Source organism: Anas acuta, chromosome 3 (genome assembly GCF_963932015.1).
Source record: "Anas acuta chromosome 3, bAnaAcu1.1, whole genome shotgun sequence".
Classification (NCBI taxonomy): domain Eukaryota; kingdom Metazoa; phylum Chordata; class Aves; order Anseriformes; family Anatidae; genus Anas; species Anas acuta.
The window spans coordinates 70,262,016-70,280,475 of record NC_088981.1 but is presented as its reverse complement, the minus strand read 5'-3'; the positions used below and the strand labels follow the sequence as shown (position 1 = coordinate 70,280,475).

The following is an 18,460-nucleotide window of genomic DNA, read 5'->3' as shown; positions in this document are numbered from 1 at the left end:
TTTTGGGGTGTTTTTTGCCTTTTTAAACATTATTATCGCTGACAAACAGCAGGGAAAGGTTGTTTTTTTTTTATTTTTTTTTTAGACTTTCTGCACCTCTTTGCAGGAGGACACCCGCAGGGGGGAACCGGCTCAGTTCGAGCCCGGGGGGGGCGCGTTTAACTCCCTCCTCCAGCCGGTTACAGGGCGGGGTGGGGGGCGTGAGGCTGGGAGGCGGCCGTTAACGGCCGTTAACGGCCCCGCCACGAGCGCTTATCACCGGCGGGGCGGGTGGGGGGGGGACCGGAGGACGGGACAAGGGAAGGGAGGCGAAGCCGCGCCCCCCCCCCGCCCCCCGCCCCCCTTCCCGCCTCCCGGCCGCCAGCCAATCAGCGGCGGGGAGAAGCCCTCGCGCCGCTGCCGCCCCCCCGGGGGCTCCCCCCTTTTAAATTGAAGCGGCGGCGGCGGCGGGGACGCGCGTGTGTGTGCGCGCGCGTGGCTCGGGGGCGCGCACGCCCGCCCGTACAGCTCCTTCAGCGCCGGGGGCGCGCTGCGGGATGCCCGCGGCCAGCCAGGGGGTGAGGCTGTGAGGAGGAGGAGGAGGAGGAGGAAGAAGGCGGCTGAGGATGGCGCCGGTGAGCGAGCAGCCGGCGCCGCAGGGCGAGGGGGGTCCCGCGGGCGCCCCCCCGGCGGGGCTGCGGCAGGAGAACGGCGGCGAGAGGGGCCCGGCGGGGGGGGAAGGGGACGGCGGGGCCGTGCCCCAGCCCCTGCCCCGTGAGGAGGCGGCGGCGGCGGGAGCTGGGGAGGGTCCCGGTGCCGGTTCCGCCGAGCCCCCCGAGGGCGGCTGGGGCTGGGTGGTGATGCTGGCTGCCATGTGGTGCAACGGCGCCGTCTTCGGCATCCAGAACTCGTGCGGCGTCCTCTTCGTCTCCATGCTCCAGCACTTCGGCGGCAGCGAGGACCGGCAGATGGCCTTCAAGACAGGTGAGGAGGGGGGGTGCTTCCCGGTGCTGCTCCCGGCTCGGGGTGTGTGCTTCTCGCCTTTACAGCGGCTCATCTGTCATAGGAAATCGTAACGAGGTTGGTTCGTTTAGGACACAGCTCAAAGCGTTAAAAAGGAGCGCTGAAATAGCCAGCGCTGCCTCGTGTTTTTGTTTCTTCATAGTAAAAAAGGCGTCCCGGTGCAATCGCCCTGCTGAGGTGTTAGCCTTCTAGGAAACTTGCAGCACAGACTGGCTACAGACCTTTAAAGCAGCTTTGGAAATCATCTTCCTCAACTCTGGGGCAAGCTGAGCCTGAAGCAGGAGGAGAAGAGCCCATTCCCTCCTGTCTCAAGTCAGCAGCCAAGGCAGGTGCTCACCGAGTAAGAAAGCTGTGGTGGAGCACTAACTGCACCCTCCAGTGTTTCAGCTGTTTGTGGTGCCAGGTAACATGCCCAGTTCCACAGCTCTTGAGCTGGGAAGGTGAGGTGCTGTGCCTGTCCCCACATCAGGTATCACAGCGCCTGCCCCTGGGGGCAGGTGGATGCACAGGGCCGGGTGCCTGGTCAGAGGAGGTGCCCAAAACACCTGCACGTGGGGCTGGGAGCCACTGGCAGGTCATGAGTGAGAAACGACACCGGTGGCTGCTGCTCCCTCCTTTTGTGGGGCAGAGGGGTAGCTGCTGCTTCTGGGGACCTGGTTCTCTGCTGACCGCCTTCCAAAATATGGCCCTTGTGCTTAAAAAAAAAAAACGTGACTTGTTAGGTTATTGTGTCGAAGTCAATCAACAAGAGGAGGGAGGATTGGGATTACTATCTTCTACCCTCCAGAAAAGTAATTGCGCCACTGGTTTGAAAGTGAGGTGGGATTGAGGGCGTGCTCCACCCATGTTTTTGACACTTTGCTCAGCCTCAGAGAAGGGGGGGGTGGGACCTGTTTTTGTAGCCTAGTTGTTTTGCAGCCTGTTCAGAAAAGCAGGAAGAGTTTTGAGTCCTGTTGGATGCAGTCACGATGACCTGCATCACTTCTTTCTTCCGAACTTTATTAAAAATAAGCTACAGCTGCATTCTGGTTTTGTTTGTTGACAGGTGTGCTATGGTTTGGGCCATGCAGATGATGTTTACTTTGCTTCTTTTTGATTCAAACTGGTGTAGGTTCAGGGGAAATGGCCTCGAATCGCTTCCTTGACTAGATAACTTGTGTGTGCGTGTGAGGAGAAGGGACTGCAAATACAAAAGTGCCTCCTGCAGCCAGCAGAACAGCAGCTATAAAGCTGCTCTCTCTTCTCACACCTGAGAGTACCCTGATGAGGGTAGGCACTGCAAGGACTAAGCAGCAGCTGTCAAACACGGCTTTTTGTTCCTTGATGTTGGATTTTTGTTGTCTTAAACTGCTTGTCTGCTGTTTGTGATCTTGGTGAGGGTAAGACCGAGAGTCAAACTGAACTAAAATTTTGATGCAATATTTAGCTTGTCAGACAGGGGATTTATGGTCAGGAATGGCAAATTGCACTTAGGGTTGCTTTTATTGAACTGCTGATGGATTAGATGGCATGCTGGAGAGAGAAGGGACGGCTAATGGATGAAAATGGATGAAGTCAGTATGATTTTAGTGTTAGAGAAAACCCCAGCTGGATCATTCATAGGGTATCGGTGATGGTACCTAATCTAGTTAGTCTCTTGTTCAAACTGACTGCAGCTTGAGCTTGTGAGTCAGACTTGGTGGATCTGAAAACTGGGATTTGTAGTCAAAGTTTATATTTCAAAGCAAAAGCATACAGCAAGAAAAGTTTAATACTCAAATCTCTGGGGAGAGGACACCTTTAAAATCTAGAATGGTGATTTGTGAGAACCATAAATATCCCAGATAACCTTTTCTGTGACCCCCAGCTGTTTATTCATAGCACTACAGAATCCAGCTTTTTAATATAATTACAAAATTACTTAGCTGTTGGCAGAAGCACGTGTGTTGCTGGAGGTTTTTGTTTAGGACAAGCTAGTCGTTGTCTGCTGCCTTGTGTTTTCCTTGCAAAGAGGAATGAAGTAGACTATAGCACGTGCTATTTTTGTTATTTTTTTTTAAAGTGGACGGATACTTAATGTGCACGAAAGGCAAAACAGGAGGAGGCAGAAGGGAGGAGAATGCAGTCAAGAAGCCTTGTAAATAAGGAGTGGGAGGAACCAAAAGTACAGGCAAGGCAGCTGGGCTATCTCCAGAGTGCAGAATTCACGCTGGGTAAACAAGCTGTGTAACTACACTTAACATTGTTGCAGGATTTAGAATGATTGTTACTGGAAGAACTGACAGACTTCACACATTCAAAATCTCTCCAAGGGGCACCTGATTCTGACATAGTTTTGATGAAAAACTTTTCACATAACTTGTATACAATATTTTGTTAATTATATTGCTCAAGATAGAATTGTCTTCATAACTTAAGTAATGCATTTTGTAATCATTTATGTTTTCTTGTCTATCTTTTTTTTTGTTCAAAAGCTAAATGATGCATAACTACAGAAAAGGAAAAGTTCCTAATGCTAAGTATCAAGCTTCTAGAAAAATGTGCCTGCAGTCTCAGGAAACCAGTCCTTTCACTGTTTAAATCTCATTGCATTTGAGAAACAAGTTGGGTGGAAAAAAGATGTCAATGAAATATATCACAAGAATCTCATAGCCCTCTTTTCTCTTTTCAGAGAAACTTGTCAAAACAAGGGTTTAGTTTGGAAATTTGTGTGGGAGGCTTGAGGATGGTCTGGCTAATAAGAGGTAAAGTGGTCTACAAACAATTCCCCCTTGGCTTGGAGCAATAGAAGTTGGATGGCGAGACTTAGATTGACAGATAAAAATCCAGACCATGTTTTAATTAATAAAATGGATATGATGAAAGAAAGAATAATTTTATGAGGTTGTAATAGAGTAGTGGACATCAGAGTGGCTTGCTTAGTTAAATTAGTGGGACCCTCTAGATATTGTCATTTTAGTACAGTCCTGTGGTATGCAATATGTTTTTCAGTGGAGTCGTGAATTAGCAAATACAGCAAAAATGGCAAACTTAAGACTCTAAGGAAGAGGTGTGCTTGTACCAGTTTATTTTTATGGCCATCTTTAGAAGTAATATTTTAGTTTCACAGGTATAAAAGTATAAAAATGATTGGCTTCTGTAACCGTTCTGCACATAAGACACAGGAGCCTCAAGTTATGCCCTTGCCTTTCAGACAAACTGCATGCTCGACAATCTCCTTCAACCAGATCCTCATAAATGCAAAGATTTTTACTGTACTTTATTTATGAGGTGACAAGCTGGATGAAATCAAAATGCTATTGAATGTTGTAATTTGCTGTTAGTGTACGGTGACGTTCTGCTAGAGCTGGTGGTGCTCTTGGAGCACTAAACAGCTAGCTGTGGTGTAGTGCCTGCCTGTAGCTATGCTAACCTAGTTACATGCATCAAAGTAAATAATGAGTTCATGAGTTAACGTGAGACTGAAATAGTGTAGAACTATTAAATGAAACTTTTTTTGGCTTAATTTTTATTCGCAAGAGAAATGTATTGCTTGATGGCTCTTAAGACAGTGTTAAAACTGTTTCTTAGCCTCACCCTAAAACAGCAATTTCTAAATTCTTATTGAGCACTCTCATTTTTAATCCAAGTAAGAAGCATCACGTGGTTGGACCGTGCTGCAGATAGAAAACCTGGATAGAAACCAATCTGATTTCCAAGTAGCAGAAGAAACTTTTTTCCTTCTTTGGTTTGAACATCTCATCTAAACATTTTGCTGGTCTGCCATCTGACATTTTACTTTCAGGTGAAGTGGCTTAGGACTGGTGTGTCTGTGTGCAGTGCATGGCTGGTGCGTATACGTATTTTCATGTGTCCCCCCGTGTCCTTTCCTTGGATAAACCTCTCAAGTCTTATCAGTTTTGTTCCATGTGGAATATTTTCATGCTGTTGGTTCATGCTTTTTCTGTAGTATTGTCTAATTCTTCTATAGTCTTTTGTAAGACTGAGAAGAAAGGTTTTGTTGATGAGGCTTTACCATTTTATGGTGTCAGTTATGTTGGGATTTTGTGTTATCAATATAACCTAATGTTGGCTGCTTTTTGTCAATACCTGCATGTAGTGCAATTCAGATAGCTGACTTTCAAGCTTTCCACTATGTATTGCTCCTTCATTTTCAACTTTGTTTTGGTTAATAGGTCCCAGTAGTCTGCTCACTTTCTTCTTATTCATCCATTTTGGCCAGTGTTCTTTGATGTTCCTCAAATCCCTTCCTGATTTTAAGTTAGTCTAAATAACTGCTGTCTAAAGAGGAAGTTAGCAAATTGTATGTTTATTAATAGACCCTCCTGCTAGACTCAGCAAGATGGACCAGTGTTGTTTGCCTAACCATAATGGTAATTTCTGTCTTTTAACTTAGTCTACTTTGCCCCCAGACACTAGTTTCCTGGTAGTATTCAGTCTTGCTTCTCATTATTTGATTTCTGTAGCCTCTTGTGATGCAGCATTGTTAAAGGTTCACTTGAAGTTTAAATGTTATTGGGCTCCTTTCCTTTTATTTACCTACTGGGTTTGCATGCCGAAATGTGATCGACCATTCTCAAACTGTATTATAACACACTTTTAAAATTTGTATACTTTTTTTATGCAGTTTGGGCTAACGTGGTAATTTCAGGTAATCACAAACTGGCCAAGGTTGGAAAGGACCTCTAGAAACTGTCTGCTGCAGCCTCTGCGCTCGCACCTGTGTCCACAACAGCAGGGTGCATAGGACCGTGCCCAGCTGGGTTTTGACCATCTCCACTGCTCCCCTAGAGCTCTGCTCTAGACCATCACCTTTCGTTGTGTGAGGGTCCAGAAGTTCTGGGAAACTTCGTGTTTCCTGAACTTTATACTGAAGTTTCCTAGTCCAAGAGGAGCCTGCAGGTAATCTGAACTGAGGAACCGGGTGGTGGGTTCAGGTTTAGCTGCAGAATTGTTCTACTGTTGGAAGCCTCATCTCTATTTCAGTTCCTCATTTCTAGTGTGCTGTGGCTTAATACTTGTGAAACACTGTTTAATACTTAAAAAAACACTAGGATGGGAATTGATAAGAGTATTTGATCAGTCAAGTGAAAGCATCTTTGGTTTGCTGAACATCAAGAAAACTTGGTAGTCAGAACTCTTGGTACTCTCTTGCCATTTACTTTCACAAAATGTGATGTAACATCACAGTGAAGAAGAGAAGGGCTTCAGTCTGGGTTATGAATAACAAGTTTTAATAACAACTTTTAATAAAATCCCACCCCTCAAAAATCATGGTTTCTAACCAAATATTCATAAAACTCTTTCCTAGACTGGCTTGTGTTACTAAGGGAAATAAGGACTTCCAATTAACATTCATTATGTTTAGCAAGCCATTTCCCAATTTGATATTGTTTCTGCTGTATGAACTGTAAGGAAGGAGATGGATTGATGACTTGCATCCAAGGTAATGTGGCACTCACTGATAATAAAACTGATTTATTTTAGAACTGCTACTGTGGTAGAAGGAATAACATAGATTTTTTTCATAGATCTTTTACAAATTCTTAATCTTTTGTTTTGTGAACACACATGGTTAAAGCAGCCCCAGCCTATTACATTTTAATCTCCAGCAAAGATATACAGAAAGGATAACGCTATGAGGAAACATTCCCTTGTGATCTTACATTCTGTTTTACTTCCATAAATCTAATTTATTAGATAATGGGAGTTCTGTTTTATATCCCGCCTTTAATTTTCATGGGAACTGGATAGGAATGACTTGTTGCAATAGCTAAGTTAGAGTAGCAGCTCTTCAGCAAGGATGGGACCAATTTAAAAATCATCAGTATTAGTTCCTACACATGGGAAGAGACTTACTGGGATGTTGACGCCAGCCTCTTGCTGTTATTAGCAGCATGTCTCTGATCCCATGGAGCACGCTCTCCCTTAGGTGGACTTGGACTACAAGGTATAAAGCAAGTTACTTGTTGCCTTGTGGCTGTAAGAAGTAGGACTAGTGAATTTTCTTGCTAGCTATCTTTTGCAGTGCACCTATATTCAGTAGGATTGAATCTGAAGCATGTACGTGCTCGAAGTACTCCAGGGTATGTTTTTTCCTTTTGCATTATTAAGGACGTTTATGTGAGGAACAATAAGTAATTTAAAGCACATTAGCTCATTGTTTATTATTATTTGAATTTTGAACTAGTGGTGCTCTTGTAAAGTGGTCAGTAAAGTTCATTCTGTCTCATGGTCTGAATTTCAGTTATTTAATACAAGATACTTCACTAATAAGAATCCAAATAGAAAATGCAACTGGATAAGTACCCTAAAAAAAGTTTGACACATTTATAAAATACTTAATTTTTATTTTTTCTATTTTATCAATGCAGTGAGTATGAGCAGGAATAAATCTGTGTGGTGGAATGTCCCAAATCAGCTGGGATCTTTAAGCTTCGTGCTTCTACAGCCTAGAAGGAAAGATCATTCCATTCCTTTGGAACAAAACAGCTTTAATAATTGCAAGTTCATTATATGATGACAAGGAACACTGGTTTTTGTGTACAAGGTAGGAAAGCTGCTCTGTTGCACAACACCATTTCTCAACTGTAACACCACAAAAAGGATCCTTCTAATGAGAGAAATCCTCACTTGCTCTACTGAGCATTGCGCTGAGTGCTTATGAGCCAAAGAATCCAAGGAAAAAAGCAAATGGAACATTAAGATTTATTAAAGAATGACCTGTAGTGAATATTTAGATGGGCCTTCTCTTCAGAGGCTTTTTTTTTCTGTGCTCTCTGGTATTGGCATGGCAGAGCCCAGCTGTCCTTGGACTGACTGTTGTGAATCTGCATTGTTTATTTTCTACATCCAGACATCTATGATCCAAATGTCTCTTAAATAGCTTCTTCGTTTGCTCTGGACTAGAGTCAGGATGGCAGCTAAGCAGTATATAGGATAAACAATTTTACAACAAGAATGTTGGTATAAAAGAGAAACTGATTTCATATGCCCCAGGAGGCCTGTAAATTCTATTGAAAGCATCAGCAGTCTGACTGTTCTTGGGCTGTACAGCCAGGGCTTACTTATGACACAGGATCTTGTTGCTGCCTAATTAAATGTGCTGGGAGAACAACTAAAACATTACGGCATCAAATAATATTGCAGTTTAGTTCAAAGTGGGCTTAGCAGAATCTCAATAGGATGTAGAAGTGAGACCGAAAGACTACTCATTGCTGTGATTAGTGCATACTATGCTGGTTTCAGCGTGGTTTGAACTGGTTGACACCCGCTGCTACCTAGTGCTGCTTTTCTTTTCCTGAAAAGAAGTTGTGGTAATGGCGCCTTACCTAAAAATGCTGCTAACATCCAAAGCAAGTGCGAGTGAAATCAAGAGCCTGAACTATGGTGCATATTTTGAACATGTCAGTGATGTGTTGTGTCATGGTTCAGAGTAACAATCTTCCCAGAAGGTCAATTTAATGTTCCTCTATTTTTCCCCAAATGTTGAATACATAACTTAAAGTGACTTTTGGGTTCTGTTTAAATTTATTTGTGAAAACACTGCCTGTGGCTCCTTGAGCTCATTTGTTTGAGGTGTCACATGTGACAGAACTGAAGAAAATTGATTTTAAGAAGGCATTTATGGTTTGGGCACATAAAAGCAAATTGAAATTGCCCCTTATTCCTTTGTACCTTTGAGTTATTTCCTATCTTCGAAATATTTATGTAGCTTAGACTCTTGAAAACCCAACATAGCATTCCGAACTTGAAAGAAATTAAAACTATCAGCTTATAATTTCTGACACAGCTGGGTGCAGGCAGTGATCTAGAAAATTAAATCAGCACTAGGAAGTTGTCTGGAAGCTTAAATGTGCAAGCTTGAGATGGGTTTTCTAATCCTATCAGAGTAACCCTAATTTTTACAAATTGAAGCATGGAGCATTAGCAGTTTTCACACCTCTGTACATATTGAAATCTTTTGTTCATAGTGCAGCAGTTTAATGAACCTATTTAGTTTCATGCAGTGAAATCACTGACCCTTGAAGGTGTGTGCCAAGTGGGGAGGGAGTCAATGACAGAATGGGGTAGCTTAGTGGGAAGGCTGGAGCTGTACTGTGCAAAATTGATAGGGACAGTGTTACTCCTTGTATCCATGAGAGTTTATTCAGTGTGACCTAACTCTGGTGTTCAATTTTTATTAATTTTTCTAATAGTAGCTACTCATTTTCTTGTTTAAAGTCATTTCATAATTGTGAAGCCTTTATCCTGTGAAACTCCAATGAATTTCAGTTCAGTATTACATGTATATTACGAGTGTTTTGTGGCAAAAAACAGTACCATGGGATGTTAGAGCTAGCCTCTAGGCTGGTCTCTGATTTAAGGAGTATAGGTTTGAAGGTATTAAGTTTCATTTTCACCCTCAGCAGTTATTTCTGGCATGTGCTAAAATCATAAATAGATAAACTATATATAGTTATTCCCCTCCTTGCTTTTCTTTTTTCCTGGTTTTATTTGGATCACTATGGGACTGTTGAAGCCAATGTGACTGTCTGAGGGCTGAAGTATGTTCTGGAAGTCAGAACTGGGGTGCAGTTGGAGCCTTCCTAAACAGCACTGCTGCCAAATCATTCAGCGGTGTTTGGCATCACGTTCTACCAGTAACACATGCTCTGCTTTTATCGGTGTTTTTTCCTCTTGCCTTATTCTGCTTGTCTGTTTTGCTGTGTTGAAATGCAGGGCAACACGGACACTTTCAGGCAGCACTGCAAAATGAGTGATGTTTCTCCAGCAGAGACCTGCCAAGATACGGATTCAGCTCACAGTGTGTAGTCGATGGAGATCCAGGAGTATGTTCGATGGGATCCGCGGAGTTGCTCAGTTGGCCAGGTGCAGGTCTCTGCTTCAGGGTGGACTGATCTACTTTGCAGGTTACCCTACATGTGCTGACTAGATCTCCACTGACTTAAGTGGGAGTTTTGACTCCTCTCTCACACAGACAGCTGCAATTGGATGCTTTAAGGTGGAAGTTAAATCCCACTCAGTGTCCCGTGTCTCATCTGAGCATTTCACATTTGTTGGTGAGCAACAAAAGCGTCATGTGTTTGAGTACCTGTTCCATTTGTACAGTCCTAGCTCTGGCAGGAACAGAACCCATGCTCCCTGACATTCACACCATTTCAAGCTAGTAGATATTACACTTTCAAACTCAGTTAGTTGGATCTTTAGGGTTTTTATTGTCAGAATTATCTTCCAATTCAAAGGTTCATCAGAGCCTGTCAAGATCATACAGAAAACAACACCCATGAAACTGTGATGCTCTAGTGTTGTGCGTGTAGCTACTAATTTAGCTGTATTCCATGGGTTGTCTTCCATGTGATGCCTGAGCTTCAACCTCTAATTGCTCTAGAACATAGTTCACGTGTGCGTGGAAAACAGCCTGTTGGAGGGTTCCCATGGCCAATGCTGTTCTGTGATTCTGTTTCTCAGAAAGACTCTCTGAACTACACAGTAGTTCGTTTCCTTAATGGAATGCGTGAATTTGTTTAATGTAGCTCTTAACAGTTAGCCTGTCATTGTAGGTGCTGAATTACTTTCAGTTGTTTCTGGCAATAAGGAGCTTTTTCAGGAATGGTTGCAGTCAGTGGTTTCTTAATGTGCAAAGTTAAGCTACACAGAAGAAAAACTAAGATGAATATCTCAAGACAGATGAAGTAGTTTATCAGCCTAACATTGGTAGAGCTCTGAAGCATGTTCTCAGAGGCAAGGTGTAGCTGTTCAGTGTGATTTTTTTCTTATCTGTAACCTCTTGGCTTCCAGTTTTGATACTGGCAGGATTACAGGGTCCTGGCTATACATAACTGACTGGTGCTGCCTGTCTGCTGTGTCCTAGCTCTGGAGAGTGATTTCATGCATGCTGAGCCCCAGATTTGGTAGGAGCTGAAAACTGGAAATTGCTGCCTCTCTGAAACTACTGCTCTTCTTCAAGCTGTCATGGCAGGGTGTAATGCCTTGCCACACTATCTGGGAGATGCCAGTTGCTATTTTTTTAATTGTAAAATATTGGCTGGGCTAGTGTGCCATAGGACACTTCTGGTCACGTGTCGACCTTATGAAGATGACTACCTGTAAATGAAGTTTGGAGGTTTTCCAGGTGAAAACTGTCTAATATCTACATTAGCTGACTAGTATTTAGCTGGATTATAAACGAATAGAAGTTGAAGCATTCTGGCAATATTTTCTTATTCTAAGGAAAAGACTTCAGAAAATATTCTAACAAATAAAACTTGAAAGTATTAATCTTCTAACATAGAACTTAGAGATACTTATGGATTATATTGGTATTGCAGGTTAGATAGTAGGAAAAACAATTGAAAAACTGAGCTTAAAGCCTAAATATATGCTGATTAAATATAAATATATGCTGATCTCTTGATTTTAAAAGTCCTGATTGTTTCACATCAGCAGTCTCATTTTTATATAAGCTAATGCATACTAAGTGTTTTTTTAAATTTGACGTGTTATACTTGTTCTGTAACGCTTTCAGTGTCTATGAAAATAGATCAGTTGATACAAAAATAGATCATTGGAATAGTGTGCTGCATTTTGGCTTAAGCAGGTGTGAGGAACTAGTGTTGCTCCCAAGTTGCTGCATGCAAATGAAGGCCCCCTTCTTTCTTTTCTTAGAACTTGGTGCCTCAGTCCAGGCTTTCCCCTTTCCAGATACTGAGCAGCATCTGGAAAGGTCAGTGCTGCCATATTAGGAAATGCCTAGAGGAGTATTTTAGTGTTTTATCTTTCTGAACTTGTTCACTTCTCTGAAGTAAAAACGTTATCTAGCCAATTCATTTCTTAAGAATTTGTTGTTGTTGTTTTGGTCCTCAGCAGCAAGATGTAGGGGCTCTGACTTCCTGTGCGTATGGGTGCTCTCAATACTTTGCTGATGCAAATAGCCACTGTGAAGCACAGCTCTCTACAGTTCCTGTAGCTGACTGGTTTGCAACTTGTTGCTTTTCCTGGCACTCAAACCAGAGAAGAAATGCAGGAAAATGAGATTACTCCCTTTTTTTTATTTTTATTTTACTAGGCTTGCTATTATTTTTACTACATCTATTTTTGCATTCCTTTTATTAAATGAGGTAAAATGGTTTTCCATTTTCAGTCGGAAAGAGGGAAAGGTAAAAGTAACTCTTTAATCCAATTAATGTATTTTCCTGCTTTGATTCATTGTAATGACTTTGAGCATCTGGTAGCAATGAGCATGAACTGCTTAAAGTCACGGAAAACCAATCCCCATTATTTCTGCTCATTGAAGAGAATAAATGAATTACCAAACACTAATCTTTGGATAATTGCTCTATAAGCAGGACATCTTAGGTCTTAGAGAAATTAGTTTTGTAAGTTTATAGAACTGTCAGAACTAGTGAACTATTAAAAAAAGGTTAACAAAAGATGAGTAGAAGCTGGGCTTTCTTTTTTGTTCATAATTATTGCAGTTGAACCTTTTGGGATGTGTTTAAGGACATACTTATTGACCAAAGTTGAACCGAAGATGGAAACTTCTGTGGACATTTCTGACAGCAAAAAGCTAGAACATATGTGGAATAAGGTACAATATGTATTGCTATTATATGACCAGACCGTTTGGAGTTACTCTTGTTCACATTGGGTTGATCTTCAGACATGAAAGGCGTATGTGCTTTTTAGCTTTGGCTTTAGACCGTTTAGCCTGTGACATTATGTCCTGTATGTAGTTTTCCTGATTCTCCCTTATTCAACATAACATAGGCGGGTTAGTTTTCAAGTTCTTTTTGTTCTTGATATCTGCTTGTACTTGCATTTTGTCTTTTAGATACAGGTACCTGAAAGTCATGTTCCTTGTATCTGCTGGATGACACTTTGCCTTTGGAGAGCAGTCTCAGGATGCTAGGAGACATTATTCACAGCTTGTATATTCACAGCTCCTACTCAGTAGCCCAGAGCTACCTTTGCTGCTTGGACCTTGATGAAGTCTTTTCATGTCTAGGAGCAAACTTCTCCCCTCCTCACAGCCACAAAATAATTAGATTTAAAAAAAAAAACCAACCTCAAATCCACCTTAAAATAAAAAACAAAACTCTTATCAGGTCTTCCTGGTGACTTATTATTAAAAGTTAAGGATGTTTGCAGGATAATTGAAGAGTAATTTAAGTGCTTCCTGGATCTTTCCAACCTGATGAGTATTTTCTGTCTCTGTAGATTATTGTTATAGGAATTTTATGCTTTTTTTGGGGGGGAGGAGGGCTATAGAAATCTGTATTTGCCTCTGTCGAATTGCTATTTTGCTGTTGATCTTTTCAAAGGATACGATATGTTCCTTCTGATTTTATTACATTTTGTATATTAGGACTTCTATTACATTACATCTTTGATTAAAATTCCACAGGGATTCTGGCAAAGGGATGACAACATCCTGGTTAACTCAGATTAAATACTCTGGAAGTAATTGTCCCATGCAGTATGTTTCTGCCTGTTAATGAGAACTCTACGTCTTTCCTGTAGACAGCCTTTTCATTGTGGGATCTCTGCTTGAGACTTCCTCAATTTGGAGAATTCAGTTTTATTTGATCTCCTTTCACTTATTTTAATTACTGTCAAAATATCAGGATATAACAGACTTAACATGTACACTGTTATTAATATTCTGGAAGGACAAAGTGATCCCAGTAAGTCATGCTTTACTTCCATTTTGAGTTGTTGCAGAATTTCATGCTAGTGTTGCTGTAAATTCATTTTCCAAGTCCCATTATGAATAGTAGGAGGAAAAGCATTCAATATTCACAAGACTTCTTGATGCGCAAACAGTTTTAACCAGTTAACAACAAATGCTGCTTTACCCCTAAGGACTATACCCTCCACAATCCTAAACACAGTCCAGTTGAGATATCCTCAGCTGGTCTGGCTGTGCTTTTAAAACCACTTTTCCTTAGACCCAGCCACGCTCAGACCCTCAGCTGGGTGGATGGGTGTTACAGCTGTTTTTAGTTACACACACTCTCTCTTTCTTAGTGTGCTGTGCATATTTGTCTCTCCTGAGGCATATTATAGCAGGCACTTGTGCTCCCCTCCCCGGGAGCGAAGGGTGCTAATGGCCCTGCATGCCTCCCAAAGGCTACTGAGAATGCTTGTGGTGAGCAGAAGAGGGCACAGAGGCTTCGGGAGCACTCCTCGAGAGTCAAGGATCCACAGCTTGATACAGACAAAGTATGCAGGGTTGCATGTTGCAGATACTAGCTGTAAGTACATAATGTCTTTATTTGGAATACACAAACAAAACTGCTTCTTGCACGCAGGGACTTCTGTTTCTGAATACATGCACAGACATTTCTAGGAAGGTGTAAAAGCAGAGTCAAATACAGCCTCCTATTTTCAGACTCCTGTTTCTGCCATGACACATCTCTGGTGTTACATTCATAAAACCTGTAGACAGTGGAAACTCTATCATTAAGATAGGTCAGGCATGGTATTTGCCATTGCAGATACAAATTTTGATGTTAATATTGGTTAGCATCATTGATTCATGAAAATTAACCTAATTCAAGACTGACTGGAATAGACATTCCTGTGGATTTTGTCCACTTCGTGTGTTTTTAAATCTATGGCTCTCCTGCACTATATACATGCAGTTGTCACGTGCAAAAAAGAAAATGCCCCCCATATTTTCCTTGGGTTTATAAGTGGTTTAACACTTGTCTTTCATAGACCACTGCTAGTAGGAACTTGTTTGATTTGGTATTTCCTAGTGTCTTTTTATTGCTATTTTTTTGCTGACCAAGGGAACTTGGAGATGGAATTGCTTTATACCTTTCTTGTGCACGTGTAAGAATAATTCTGGTGGCTATAAAACAATATGGCTCAACTTCTGAATTACACAAAGTTGCTGTACACTTAAGAACTTACGTATAGAACTTAAGAGTTTTGTTTGTTTTGTTTTTAATAAGCAAAAATACTTTTATGGTAGAATAGAGCAATTGTTCAGCACCATGGGTATAAATGTAGGTCCTGAAATTGCAGTCTTTGACATAAAATAGCTACTTTCATTGTCAGAATGCACTGAAGTTCACAAATGAAATTAAACATGGCACGGCATAAATGAGGGCACAGTATAAATGAGTCTGCTATTCTTGTTGATGCTGAGCTTTGCTTTACGAGTTCTTTCTCTAGTTACAAGGGTGAAGTTTTATTGGGTACACAAACCATTTGAACAGTTTGATTCATCTTTACCGTAGCTATTATAACTTCCTGCTGGTGTATTGGATAGATGTTTTGCCTTTTAATACGTTATGGGTTTTTGTTTAGAGACTAGGAATTCTATCAAATTTTAAAAATCAAGAACTCCTTTCATGCAACTGTTCATATTATTAATAAATCAATACTAATTCTACAACTTTTATATTACTGTGCAGGACAGAAATCAGATTCCTGGGAAGAACTTTCATTCCCATGCTCTGAGGCTTCCACATCCTTCCGTGTTAAAATGTTTGAGACAAAACCTGTTGTCATCCAGAGTTTAACTCTTGAATGCAAACTGAGAACACCAAATCATAATAAGGTTTGGTAATGTTTAGTGGCCATGTCCATCCCTGACCATGTGATTTGCTGTTTTTTTTTGAAGGGCCTTGAATTTTTGTGATTAATGAGTGGTTAAATTCTACCAGTGTGTTTGGTGGCATGACTGTGGTTGAGAAACAAATTGTTTTAAACCCGATTATAATTTTTTTTTTGTATAATTGAGTTAAACTTTTTGTTTTCAAGTTAGCATTTTCAGTGGTATGAGAACTCATCCACAGAGAACCAGAAGCTTCTGACGGAAATATGTAAATCAACTATGTAATTTGCTGGCAGATTAGATGATTAAAATCAGTTTTGTTTAGTTATCAGCTTGAGCCACTTGGGAGTGAACTATAGAAATGTTTCAATCATAACTGAAATGTCAAAAAACACGGTTGTTTTTGTTTGTATTTGGTAGCTATGGAGAAGAGTCTCACTGCATGGAAACATTCCACTAACTCAATTTATAATGCTGTGCTTGCATGGAGCCTCCAGCTAATTGCCAGAAAGATCTATGATCTTTCCTTGCAAGTGTCCTGGCAGCTCATCTTAGAGGAAATAGTCCTGTTTCACTCAGTCTTTTGCTGGCGTCTGTGTTCATAGAATCAGAGGATAATTAAGCCTGGATAGGGTCTCTGGAGACCATCTTGTTCAACCCCCACCTCAGAGAGCAAGTCCAGTCAGGTCAGATCCCTCAGGGCCTTGTCCAGTCAAGTTTGCAGAGGTTCCACTGTTGCTCTGGGCAGCACATTCCAGTGTCTGACCTCCCTCCTGGTGAAAAAAATCCTGTGTTCTGTCATGTCTCCTGCCTCTTGGCCTTTCGCTGTGCTTCCTGGAAAAGAGTCTGGTTCTGTTTTCTCTATATCCTAAAGCTCTCCCAACCTTTCTTCATATACCAAATGGCTCAGTCCCTGGTTGTGTTGGTGGCCTTCTGCTGTACTCTCTCTAATGTCACAGTTTTTGTTTTTGTTTTTTTTGTTGTTCTGGGAAGTACAAAACCCATCACAAGTCCAGATGCAACCCTATGAAAGAAGCATGCCCACTTCCCTCAATCTCCTGGCATTGCTTGAGCTAATGCAGAACTTTTTTTTTCCTTGAAAGCCAGACTGCTGAATCAGATTCAACTCGTGCCTATGAAGTCCCCTACATCTCTTTTTGCAAGTCTGATTTCCAAACAATCTGCTTGCAGCCTATACTGGTTCCTGTTTTTTTTTTTTTTTTTTTCCCCATCCCAGGAGCAGGACTTTTCTGCCTTTAAACTCATTCCTCTTGGCTTGTTTCTCAGCCTGTTAAGGTTCCTGCTCATAGCAGCCCTGTCCTTCAGCATGTCGTTCACTCCTTCCAATATAGTGGTGTCCCAACTCAGTGAGTGCAAAGTCTTTCTTTTCATCTGTATTCTCTCTTGTAAAACAAGGTGTATGGCTTTACTGGTACACAGCACTGAAAGAGACTATAACGCTACACATTGTGTGACTGGATCGTGCACAAGCAAAAAGAATAACATGAAAATAATAGGTCACACTTCAAATTGACGTAAGCCAGTGCTCTTTATCCAATACCAGTAAGTAAGAGATACTTAGGAAGCTTAAAATGTATTTCTTCCTGTTGTATGCTTTCTTCCCTTTTCAGTTTTAGGACTTGGCAAGACAGAGAAGCCCACCCTATATCAATTGATTTCTTTTTCAAAGACACTTAATACGTTTTGGACTTCAGAACACTCATTTTTATTGGATACACAGCTGAAATGTTTCTCTACACACTATATTTTCTTGCCTCCTACATGTGCTTTCTGATAACTCTGGGAGTCCCATACCATTTGTATGCTTTATGAGAAATAAATGAAAGTTAATATTTACTCATATCCATTCTGTGTGTGGTGTGCATGTATATGTCAAATAAAAAAAAATCTTACTGTGATCACCTGAGTTTTCTGTTCCAAAGTGAGAAGTTCTGTCACTTTAGCCTCGAGTTGTTAATATACCAAACAGCAAGGGGACTCACATTTTCTGGATGTTGCTGGTAACTGCTCCCTGTATGCTAATGTGACCTCTTCTTGTTAAGCCAGTTAATACTTCAGAAAGCTTTTTCTCTAATCTTATGGAAAACTTGTTTTTATAAGAACCTTTTGTGATGGATGAATCTTTTGATAGCTGGAAAAAAAAACAACACAATACTAGACCAATTTTAAATGGCATGTTTACTTTAGTATATCCAAATAATTCTCAATGACTGGAGATACCTAAACACTTAAATATTTTATTCAAAAAAAGTTTAATCACAGCTCATGATTGATGCATGATACATATTTAAGATACATATTTAAATATCTTTTAGATATTCAAAAGCTCATGATATTTATCTACTCTAAAGAGTCCTTTCATCAGAAGAGGTGAGTTTACTATGGTGAAGAAAGAATAAAAACTAGATGAGGGGGAGAAAAGAATCTTTCTAAAAGAAGAAGAACAAATAAAGCTTGTCCAAGAAGTACAAGAAAGAACAAGACAATTTCTGCTTTTAAGTTTTATTCTAGTTTCTTAAAATGCAGAAAACATGCTTAACACACGACTTCTCAAATTGTTTACTGAAATGCCTTTTTTCATCTGGAAGGATTAGTTTCTAAAACAATTCTTAATACCACTTCTTCATGGTAAAGATGTGATGTATTTTTCTGAAACACGAATAAGAAGTTTTTCCTCTATTGCTTTTTTTTTTAATAAAACTTATTAAAATAAAGCCAGATAAAACTCTGGAAAGAATAATTATTCTTCATGAAACTCCTACCAGCCTACACCTAGAAGCATTTTTAGCTCAGATTTGGAGGAAAACTACTATTCATGGTCGCCTGTCTTGAAGTGCACGGCTTTTTTTGTCTGGCCTGGGTTATGTGGAGATATCCTTTGGCTGGAAG

At 40.9% G+C, this 18,460-nt stretch overlaps 1 protein-coding gene and 1 long non-coding RNA gene across 2 annotated transcripts in view; both read left to right on the top strand.

Moving 5' to 3' along the window:
* Positions 1-417: 417 nt before the first annotated feature.
* The window catches only part of SLC16A10 (solute carrier family 16 member 10), a 66,386-nt gene continuing 48,343 nt past the window's right edge, over positions 418-18,460 (top strand). Inside the window, exon 1 of the mRNA XM_068677697.1 lies at positions 418-963. Within this exon, the coding sequence (XP_068533798.1) occupies positions 606-963 (358 nt within the window). The 5' untranslated portion in view covers positions 418-605. The remainder of the gene's footprint in view (positions 964-18,460) is intronic.
* On the top strand, positions 2,751-17,723 carry LOC137854382 (uncharacterized). The gene is made up of 2 exons (XR_011095131.1): positions 2,751-6,427; positions 9,703-17,723. It is a non-coding gene; the product is annotated as an uncharacterized lncRNA (long non-coding RNA).